The sequence below is a fragment of the Pristis pectinata genome, chromosome 5 (assembly GCF_009764475.1).
Source record: "Pristis pectinata isolate sPriPec2 chromosome 5, sPriPec2.1.pri, whole genome shotgun sequence".
In the NCBI taxonomy this organism is placed as follows: domain Eukaryota; kingdom Metazoa; phylum Chordata; class Chondrichthyes; order Rhinopristiformes; family Pristidae; genus Pristis; species Pristis pectinata.
In genome coordinates this window covers 109,122,569-109,134,508 of record NC_067409.1, presented here as the reverse complement: position 1 = coordinate 109,134,508, position 11,940 = coordinate 109,122,569, and the positions used below count along the sequence as shown (strand labels likewise).

At 39.6% G+C, this 11,940-nt stretch overlaps 1 protein-coding gene across 1 annotated transcript in view; it reads right to left on the bottom strand.

The window, feature by feature from the left end:
* Positions 1-255: 255 nt before the first annotated feature.
* The window catches only part of chn2 (chimerin 2), a 219,558-nt gene continuing 207,873 nt past the window's right edge, over positions 256-11,940 (bottom strand). Inside the window, exons 10-13 of the mRNA XM_052016707.1 lie at positions 9,289-9,366; positions 5,793-5,930; positions 4,914-5,019; positions 256-1,860 (exon numbers count right to left, since the gene is read on the bottom strand). Coding sequence (XP_051872667.1) covers positions 1,689-1,860; positions 4,914-5,019; positions 5,793-5,930; positions 9,289-9,366 — 494 coding nt within the window. The 3' untranslated portion in view covers positions 256-1,688. The remainder of the gene's footprint in view (positions 1,861-4,913; positions 5,020-5,792; positions 5,931-9,288; positions 9,367-11,940) is intronic.

The window sequence follows — 11,940 nt, the reverse complement described above, 5'->3', positions numbered from 1 at the left end:
ATTCATCTTTAAGACAGCGCAATATTACCTGAACTGCCAGCCAAAATTGTGTTCAGGTTACTACAGTGGGAAATAAAACAAGCTGCTCTGCAGTATGGGGATGCTGCAGAATATTTTAATTCATCTCTATTCGTTAACAGCATCTTTAAAAATATTTGCATTAGATTATTGAGGATTACTCAATATTGATCCATTTTGATTCTGAAGTAAAAAGAAAAAACTTACCCTAGTTGATAAAACCAGGAAGTTTCTGCATTTGAATTTAATGGCACATTTAATAAAATCTTCACAGTACATTGTTTAATTTACAACATATATCTGGCATTGTTTGCACATTACTAGAGGAGAAAAAAAATAGCCAAAGCTTTCAAAGGAAGACATTTCATATGTAGGTACCAGTGACTATGGCAAGTTCAACAAAACAATCAAAATTTACATCTGAGAAAGGAATCAAAAAAGTGGTCTTTTAAACAACTGCAGCATTTGATTTATACATAAACCATATTCATATTTGAAAACTATCAAATTGATATCCACAGAATACTTCAGGATTTTTTTGATCTAGTTTGTATACATGCATTTCCAAACAATGAAGGGACCACTGTTGCAGTCTCGTATGTTGCTATTCCAATACAGAAATGATTTCACATGTGTTTTTATCTAAAGTGATGGATCAAAGAAGTTTACCGTGAAGATACTATGTTTGACAGTTTTCAAATGCAGCCCATTTAGGAATCATAACAATGAACATAACAAATGTTCACAATAAAATCGAAGAACTACAGAAGATCCTTCCTTCTACACTCATAACTTTGGTGACTTTCTGCTATCTTTACCAAACTGATAACTAAGTACAGCTTTATACATATACACAATTAAATGCCTTCCATGAGTCAATAGGCACCAGTCCTAAATTCAGTAATGTGACAATTAATCCAGTTCTCACTGAGCACTCAGTAAACGGAAGGGGAGTTCTGAGCAGAAGAGAAAAAAATTATAATTACAGATTAAGAATATTACGATTCGAATGCCATCCTTTACTGCTGCACGTGGATGGCATAGATCTCCCACAATTATTATAAAATTGATCAATTGTAGTATATTAGCTCAATAATTTGTTATATGTAGCACAAATCTCTATTTAAGTTAATGAACCTTGAAAAAACGTAAAGGTATAAATTAGTTGATATACCAATTTGTAGAGACACTTAGTGCAATTCAAAATTCTGTGATATAATTCAAATACAAAACAGGTAAATACTATCATTACAAATAAAAATACACTCATTTCGCACCAGGCTAACTTTGGAGTGGAATCTTGATTATTGGCTTTTTTGATTGAGCATATATGCCTTATATATATTTTTAAAAAAGGAACAATGAAAAACAACTCTGCAGCTTGTGGGAATTGTACACAACTTTTGCTTTGTTTTTCCTAATATAACTCTGTCCTAATGATGTTCAAAAGCATATAAGGTAATAGGATTTTTTTTTACCTACCTCAGCTCTCTTAATTAAACATATACTTCCTAAAAGAAAGGACTACAAGGAATGTTGTGGTATCCATCTGAATCATCACAGACTTCTTCATCCACACAGCCAACCTACAAGGACTGCAATAGTGCCTTTGCAACTCAGTCACAAATTGTAACTACAGTGTTGGTTTTACTTCATACTGCTCTCCTTTCTCAGAACAAAACATCTTCATTTTCAATCAAGAGCTGGACAATCAGTCTCTGGTATCGTATGTCATTCAAAGTTGCCAGTGTATTTTGCTCAGGGGGTCGCATCAACGTTGGCCCAAAAACAATTCCAAGGTTTTCCGCATTCATCAAATTTTCCTTTTCGAGCAAAGTGACCCTATAAAGAATCAGATCAGACTGCCAGGTGAGCTTTGGTATTGTACAGCCCTCCAATACTTTTCAATTTTTATGTTCTGTTTTATACTTCGAGGTTTAAGCTAGGCAGATACTTGTAATCATAAACCTAAACCATTATCTCCAACATGAGTAAATAACTTCATAGCAATGGAGCACAAGAGGTAATGAAAACTATAGAGGACATATAATGTCACATGAAACCAGAACAATCCAATTTAAGGAATTTTGAAAATGAACTTCCAGTTTCAATAGTCAGCAATGGAATTATCTAAATATAGCCAGTTCTCTCACAGGGGCTGGAATACAGAAGATAGTTAACAATATAATTCTGTCAGATCAAGACTAGTCATAGCAAAAGTAATGACTTGTTTGGTAACCCTATTTAAACAAGAACCACCATTCAAAAATGGAAAAAAAAATTTTTGTTACTGAATTAGAACTTCATTGAATTGGTCAAATTTCCACATAGTTATGCATGTCCTTAAGTGTGTGGCATGCTTTCTAATGATTTCAGCAATCCTAACACTAATATCAGCACACTGACTTGAAGTGTTTATTGTGAAAACAACAATGAAGCACCTGCTTTACCGTGAGATCTCGGACAATAACGCGCTGTCTGTTGGGAGATTGATTTTATTTTTACAATAATAATACTAGATAGGCAAGTGGTAAACACTGTGGAAAGTCATTCAGATTAGTTCTACTAGCCTTGCAAATCAACACACGAATGAGTTTTCAATTGGCACAGGAAAAAAAACTCATACTGGTAATGCCATCATCGACATTACCCACTAGATGTGTTTATAGATCTATTGGGTAACGTTAATGACAGACACAACATTCAAGAATGTGAGGAAGTTTTCATTACTGAATTAGAACTGTAGATCAGACTTATTGCCCGATAGTAAATAGCAAACAAAATAATACAACACTAAAAGGAAAATGAACTCAGGAGGTTGCAGAAAGTATTCAATAGTTTTAATTTAGGGATCCCTCAGCCAAGTAGAAAAGCTTATGCTTCTGATTAATGTGGCTGAAGGTTAAACCCTCATCACTGATACCATCTTGAGAGAATTGGGAACATGTTTTTGTCTGGTTGCATTTTCCTCTTCCAGAATATAAAATAGCAGCTTATTGGATGGAAATATCTTTGGAGTGGCACATGCAGCTGTCATAGGGGTATTAATGACAAGACCCCCCCGACCCCCCCACTGCACCCCCCCCCCCCCCGCCTACACATGCACTCACAAATGCTACAGCTTTATCATAAAAACATTATGGCAATCAAGTCAAAATTTTGAAGGTAAAATAATTAGTACCACTGAATAGCAAGGCAACAATTTCATAAACAGTTTAATAAAATGTCTTTCTGTTGAATTACTTGATCACGAGTCTCATTGGCACTACTGCAAAGACAAAGTCAAATTACGTAATCAAACCTTGCTCCAGCAAGTTCATTATACCAGAGACAAGCTAACTTACACAGGACATGGTAATATATTAAAAAAAGTCCCATGAGATAATTAACAACTGATATGGCAAGTTTTGTAACCTCAGAGATTAAGCAAATCTAAGTTTACTTCTAACAAACATGCACTGACATCTTGTTTTGCAGTATTCACCAATTCATATGATAGATTAATTATGCATGCTATTTGATTTCCACCTCCATTCTACTGCCACAGAATAACAATGGTCATCAATGAAGACGCAAGAACAGCCTCCGTTAAATGGTGCCTTTAGTGTAGTAAAACGGCCAGAAGTACTTCACTGGTGCATTAACAGCTAAAACTTGACACCTAGACACAAAGTCAGTTTACAGCTTGGTGAAAGGGGCACATTTTTTTTAAAAAAAAGACAGATGGAAAGGTTTATGGAGGGCATTTCAGAGCTTAAGACCTGGACAGCTGAAATCACAGCTGTCAAGTGGGACTGAAAGAAAGTAGGAATGTACAAGAGGCCAGTAGGGGAGGTACATGGAGAGAATGAAGATGAAGAGCCGGGGAAGAGTTGAGAGAAAGGAATGGATAAAGCCACAGAGAGATCTGAATACAAAGATAAGAATCTTTTTTAAAAAAAATCAAAGAATTGCTGGACCAGGAGCCAACTTGGGCCAGCAAACCCAGGGGTGGTCGGTGAACAGGACAATGGCATCATAATATTTGCACGTGTTCACTGGTTTTTAATCATGCACTTGGCCGTTGCTTTGACATGGCTGGTTAGAGGCATGGATCTTTTGCAGTTAACATTGTGAGCCAAATTAATAATAACTGGGAACTAAAAACACGTTGGAAATACTCAGCAGGTCAAGTACCATCTGTGGAGAGAGAAACAATTAACAATTCAAGTTGGCATCAGAACTTCGAGTGGACTCTGAGCTCACACCCAGATGCAAAGACCTTATAATGATTCTTTCCATGGAAGTGCTGCATAAATGCAAGCTATCATGATGCAGGTAGAAACCCTCATTCATGTTGTCACAGCAGGAGAAACCCTCCACAGTACATCTATATTCACATTTTCTCTAAATGGTGGTTTTAAAGCTTAATTACATAAAGGGAAGAATGAAAGACCTCACAGTGCTTTACCTTTGATTTGACTGGAAGTATCAGGATACTATTCCCACATTTATGTACTCAATGTGAGCTGACTTCTGAAAGTGAAAGCCAGTGGTTTATGTCTGCATGAATAACGTGTGGGGTTTGGGGCAATGTGCATATGTAATTGCTTGATGGACTGAAGGATATATATGTAGCTGTGTGCTAGATTAGATGAAGTGTTTACAAAAAAAATGGAGGGACATCCAGGAAAAATGATGTTGAATAGGAGCCATCAATCGAGAATGACTCATGGATAGGGAACTTTCTGGAATGCAACACTGATAACTTTATAAATCTGTCTGGATGAATTCCAAAGATGTTAATAGGTTTAAATACTGATATTTTACTGAAAATTATCTTAATTTATGAATATCGTCTATTTGCATGTTAATACTTTTCAGATGAATGCACAAATCATCAAAGTGTAACTTACTTTTTCAGATGAGTCATCAAATGTCGCAATGTTTCATAATGTGCAGGAGGTAGTAACATTAAAGATTCATGGATAGCCTCCAGCCTGTCATCTGGGTTAGTAATTTCTGATTAAAAACAGATATACATTACTCACAGAACAAGTGTTAATTTGCACTAATTTATCCACCTCCCTTAGAACTATATCAGAAATATTCACTCTTTAATGAACTCTGAACACAACACTGACATAACATTAAACATAGTTTCCTTGTGTTATTAGTTTTTCTCCCAACTTTACTCTACCCTTTCCCTCTCCTCTCAGTGATACTGACTGTGGAGATACAGTTGTAGAGTGTACAGGTGTCCTCTGATACCTCACTCCAGTAGCCATTGAATATACATTAGCCTTGAGAGTGTTCTGTAGGTTTTTGGCAATTGAGGTATGTCTTGTATCACTTTAATTGATATAGGAAAAGTGATTAAAGTCTCTGCTGGTGTGTACACTATACTAAGACCAGGAACTGACTAAGCCACAAATCCCCACTACAGCTGAATTGACTGGCAAAACTTACTATTCAGGCTTAAATGTAGAGGGTGACCATTTAATCTATCAAGAAACATCTGCGACTCCAGCACCACTGCTCACTTAAGAATCTAACCTTACAGGTGAGATGAGGAATTTGATAAGAGCGGTAGAGAGAGAAAAAAAACATCACGCTCATCTTCATCCACAGCATTATCGGAAAATATTTTGAAAGACTGCAAACTGCATGCACTAGTTGAATAAATAGCATTACTGAGCCCAACTCATTCCTTTTCCAATTATTCACAAAATCAGTTTTATCCCCCCCACACTGTTGAAAGTTAGATGAAATCACAAAATTGAGAGGATACTTACTGGCTGATTCAATGAACTTTTGATATGAATCATAAGTAATGACAGGAATTGGCAAATCCCTAAAATACAGCTTAAGGGCACCAGCAATAATGTTGACATCTGCATACATGGTGGCAGAGATGTCAGCTTTGTCACCATCTGGAAAGATGATAAGAAACATCAAAGTAAAAGAACGAATGGTTTCACAGAAGTTACACATTGCCTTAATGAAGAACGTGAGCTAGCTGCCTGAGTATATTACTCTTGCTGATCACACAGATAAATAAACATGAACCACATCTACTGTTACAACACAAAAAACGTGCTGGAAGAACTCAGCAGGACAGGCAGCATCTCTGGAGGGAAATAAACAGTCGAGGTTTTGGGCCGAGGCCCTTCATCAGGCCTGGAAAGGAAGAGGGCAGAAGCCAGAATAAGAAGTTGGGGGGAGGAGCACACGCAGGCAGGGGACAGGTGAGTCCAGGTCAGGGGGGGGAAGGTAGTGGGTGGGGGAGGGTGAGAAGATGTAAGAAGCTGAGAGATGATAGGTAGAAGAGGCCAAGGGCTGAAGGAGGAGGAATCTGGTAGGAGAGGGCAGTGGACCATGGAATAAAGGATGGGGGAGGGGAGGAGAGGAGATGGGCAGGTCCAGCATCTTCGGTTTTTTCTTTCTCACCAACATTTTTCTTCCAGTTCTCTGCTTCCAATAATGGCTGACGTGGTTTGATTTTGACCTCGCTTGTTAGATTATCTGACTAAAATTTACTGTAAAGATTTGCACATAAATAATGCCATTAAAGCAAGGAACTAAACAGAAACCCTCACCAATGATACCAAAAGTACACAAACTCCTAAAATGAGAGAACATTTGTGGAACTAAGAACGATGATAAAGGAAACGTTTTTTTTTGAAGAGGTGAGACTTTGAGGGTACACATTGTCACAGAAAATTTACAACACAAAGAAGCCGCAATTCTGTGCACTCTATTCTTGCTGGTCGAAAAAGAGCTACCCAGTCTAATCTCATCTACAATCTCATAGTCTGTATCTCTGCAGATCACTGCTCCTTAAATATAAACCTAGGTAATGCTTCAATGTGATGAAGGTTTCTGCCTGTGTCACCCTTTCGGGGGCAGGTCCAGACATCTACCCCCATTTTCCCTTCAACCCTGCCAACAATCATCTTAAATCTACGACGAACTTTAACAAGCCGACGAAGTGTTACAATGGAGCAGCTGGCCACAGTCCAAATCCTAGCAACAGCAAAGGCGGAGGTAGTAACTAGACACTACAGTCAGTGTGGGGGAAAAAATTGCATTTATAATCTAATGCAGGAAAAATATCCCAAGATAATTTACAGAGACAGGGAAACACAGTGGGGCGGCTTAGTGGAAACACTGCTCTAGTCATCTTTTTTATTCTAAAATAAACTTTATTCATCATAAAAAAACTATATACAACAATAAAACAGTGCAAACCTTTACATTTGTGTACGGATCAATCATTAGTGTTACCTTTTTATAAAGAACCACAGCACCGATGCCACTAGTGTGGCTCCCTGGGGTGATACCCCAATCCCATATTTACAATATTTAAGGGGCCTCTTTGCCTGACCCCACCCCTCCTTCTCCTGTGGCAGAAGAACCCTAAACTGTCGTCCTTCCCCGCCGAGCCCTTGCGTTGGCTGCACCCAGCTTCAGTGCGTCCCTCGGCACGTACTCCTGCAGCCTGGAATGTGCCAGCCGGCAGCATTCCCCTACGGACATCTCGCAGTGCTGGGAGACCAACAAGTTTCGGGCAGACCAAAGGGCGTCTTTCACCGAGTTGATGACCTTCCAGCAGCAGTTGATGTCCGTCTCTTATGTGTGTCCCCGGGAACAGCCCGTAGATCAGAGAATCCTCTGTTACGCAGCTGCTGGGGATGAAACGTGACAAGGACCCTTGCATCTTTCGCCACACCCTCCTCGCAAACCCACAGCCCGCAAAAAGGTGGGCGACCTGGGGGCAGCATGCGCTGGGACTGATGCCAGTCATCTGGTTTTAATCTTGACCTCCAGTGCTATCTGTGTGGAGTTTGCATGTTCTCTCTATGACTGTTTAGGTATCCCCGGGTGCTCTGGTTACCTCCCACATCCAAAGGCATGCAGGTTAGTATGTTAATTGGCCACTGTAAATTGCCCTAGTGTAGGTGAGTGGTAGAAACTGTAGGGGGGAGTTAATGGGAAAGTGGGGAAATGACGTTCTGTATGATTCAGCAGTGTAGCATGAAACAGTCTCATCCCTGCATAATATATTTAAAAATAAATGACTTCCACTGATAGTGCAATTATTTGGCAACTCATACACAAGACAGGGTTTGTAACTATTTGTCTACAGAACCCAGACAAAATTGTGGCTCAAACCCAGGATACCCCACTGCAAGTGAATTATAGTGGGTCTGTATCATGCATAAAAATAGCATAATAGTTTGCTTTAAATGGAGTAATGACTCCATTTTACATTTACTCACAGCAATTCACCATTAGTCTTTCATTATGTACTGTCGTAATCCCTTGCATTTGGGTGACAATGTGGTGCAGAAGCTGACGTTTCTGCCTCTCTGGGACCCAGGTGCAATCCTGACCTTGGGTGCTGTCAGTGGCAGATTCTCTCTGTGACCGTACGACTTTCTTTCAGATGCTCTGGTTTCGTCCCGCATTCCAAAAATGCACTGGCAGGTTCACTGGCTACTGTAAATTACCCTTTAGTGTACGCCACTGGCAAAAGACTCAAAGAGGAGTTGAAGGGCATGTACAAGAGAAAATAAGTTGCAGGGTATAGGAAATAAGAAATAATGAGATTGTTGCTCTGGGAGCCAGTACGGATCTGAAAGACTGATTCCATTGTGTATTAGAACATCGAACAGTACAGCACAGAACAGGCCCTTCGGCCCACAATGTTGTGCTGAAATAGCTAATCCCTCCTACCTACAGAATGCCCATATCCCTCCATTTTCCTCTCATTCATGTGCCCATCCAAGCCCCTCTTGAAAGCCCCCAATGAGTTTGCCTCCACCGCTCTATCAGGCAACGCATTCCAGGCATCCACCACTCTCTCAGTAAAAAAACGTACCCCTCACGTCTGTTCTGAACCTACCCACTCTCACCTTAAATGCATGTTGTTACAAGTAGAAGAAATAATTCAATTAGTCCTCCAATTTTATATTCTCTGCTCTTCTACTTAAATTCCTAGATTCTCAGAACATTATGCCAGTTTATTCCTGGTTTCATCTTAATCTAGATCACACAGGTCCATGGTTTCTATCACTGAATGTTCAAAGTCATGCACATTAATACAATTGTAACTAAATAAATATCCATATAGATTCATCATTACCCTCCTCTTGTAGACAAAGAAAAAAGAATTTTGGCCCACAATTCTGTCCATTGTTTGACAATGGGAAAATTTGCGAAACCCAGTGATTTGAAATACCTATTTTGTTTTGTAACGAAAAGAAACAGATAAAATGTTCTACTCACCTCGGTCAAATGCCATTTTAACATCTTCTATGTGCTCACTAAATCCAGACACTCTGTAAAGCCCCTCGGATTTCAATCCTATTAAACAAATAGAAACTGTTATTCAACTAAGTGATAGTTAATGCAGTTTAAGAATTTTTTCCCCTCATATTGGGGATAATGTGTCTATCCAAGCTCTGAAATATTTCACAATAAGTGAACTGTGCATGAATATCCTTACTGGCTTTAATGGGGAAAGTGAAGGTCTACATAGATCCCTCTTCCATCTCTTGAAAATGAAGCTTGCAGTGGAATCTATTACCTTCATCTCTGCAAAGTGTTTATAAAGCCTTACAAACCGTTTGTTGTCAGGTAAGCAAATATTCATCCTAGTGCATTTGTAAGGCAACAATATTCATGTGATACAACAACCCTCTTGCAACCCAACAGCAATAGAAAATCTGAAGTGTTGATCACAAATACAGCCATGATAATGACAACAGCAATTGTTTGTGTAAGGTTCAGCCAAGGGCCAAAAATTCTGATCTGCTGCACGTCTGTCTCACTTGTATTTCTATTTTAAATTGACTTATTAATGGAATAAACAGAAAAAGAGGAATCCATAATGCACAATGCTTATTATTTGCACTGATGTTATTTTGCCTATTTAACCCATTGGCTAATTTAACATTTTCTGATAACATTAGATAGCTCTTCTATTAAAATATAATGCAGAAGATTTTCTATGTATTACCGATGATCTCTGCAGTACAGTTCTAAGATTCATGCTACTAACTCAGCTTCCAGGGTTACCACCCTCAAAGTCTGTTCAGCTGACTTTTAGTTTCTCTTGCCAAAACAGCAACTTATATTTTTCAAGCAACACACAAAACGCTGGAGGAACTCGGTGGGTCAGGCAGCATCTGTGGAGGTAAAGGGACAGTCGACGTTTCGGGTCAAGACCCTTCATCAGGACAGGTTGACTGTCCATTTCCCTCCACAGATGCTGCCTGACCCAATGAGTTCCTCCAGCATTTCGTGTTGCTCCAGACTTCCAGCATCTGCAGACTCTCGTGTCTCTGACTTACATTTTTAAAGTTGTAAGAACAACAAAAAAAAGTGATTCATTGCTTTTGATAATTATTTGAAGAAGTGCTTTTTCCTCCCCAAGTTTGAGATGAGCTCCAAAATAAATGCAACTATTTATACTATTCATAAGATCTGCAGAGTTTCCGCAGAGTTAAAGGAGAAAAAAAATGTCAGATTACCACTAAACTGAATGTTCCTTATGCATCATGGGTGGTTACTTTATCTAATAGAAAATAAAACCCTAGGTCATTTGTGCAGAGGAGATTCACCTAGACATAGCCTGGATTAGAAGACCTTGGTAATGGGGAGAGATTGAACAGGCTAGGCTGGTCTTGCCTGGAGTGAGGGAGGCCACGGGGTAACTTGATAGGAGGTATATAAGATTATAAGAGGCATAGATAGGGTAGATAGTCAGAATATTTTTCCCATGGTAGGGGTATCAAAAACAAGTTTAATGTGAGAGGAAAGGGAATCTGAGCGGAAAGTATTTTTTTATTAGACAGAATGGCTGATATCTGGAATGTGCTGCCAGAGGTATTGGTGGAATCGATCCAAGAACTACTTTTACAATTTAAGATATTTATTTATTAGTCACATGTACATCGAGACACACAGCGGAATGTGTCTTTTTGCGTTGCTGAGAATATGCTGGGGGCAGCCCGCAAGTGTTGCCACTCTCCCGGCACCAACATAGCACGCCCACAGCTCCTAACCCAAACGTCTTTGGAATGTGGGAGGAAACCAGAGCACCTGAAAGAAACCTACGCAGACATGGGGAGAATGTACAAATTCCTTACAGACAGCGGCGGGAATTGAACACGGGTCGCTGGTGCTGTAATAGCATTACTCTAACCACTACATTACGTGCATTTAGACTGGTGTTTGAATAGACAAGGCGTAGAAGGACACAGACCCAATACAGGCAAATGGAATTTGTGTAGATAGGCAAAAAGGTCAGCATGGATGTGGGGGCGGAGCAGCCCGTTTCTGTGCTGTACAACTCTATGACTATTTTCAACAGCACTCGGATTAGCACCTAGAAAGCATCCTATCTGGGTGCATCACGGCTTGGTGTGGCAACTGCTCTTCCCCGTACCGCAAGAAACTGCAGAGAGTTACGGACACAGCCCAGCGCATCACGGACACCAGCCTCCCCTCCTTGGACTCTGTCTACACTTCTCGCTGCCTTGGTAAAGCAGTCAGCATAATCAAAGACCCCAACCACCCCGGACATTCTCTCTTCTTCCCCCCTCCCATCGGGCGGAAGATACAAAAGCCTGAAAGCACGTACCTCCACACACAAGGACAGCTTCTATCCCACTGTTATAAGGCTATTGAATACAAAAAGTATTCAAAGTACAAAAAGTTTAGTACAAAAAGTACTTAGTACAAAAAGTTGGACTTTTGACCTCACAATCTACCTTGTTATGACCTTGCACCTTATTGTCTGCCTGCACTGTACTTTCTCTGTAACTGTAACACTATATTCTGCATTGTGTTATTGTTTTACCTTGTGCTACCTTGATGTATTGTTGTAATGAATTGATCTGTATGAACGGTTTGCAAGACAAGTTTTTCCACTGT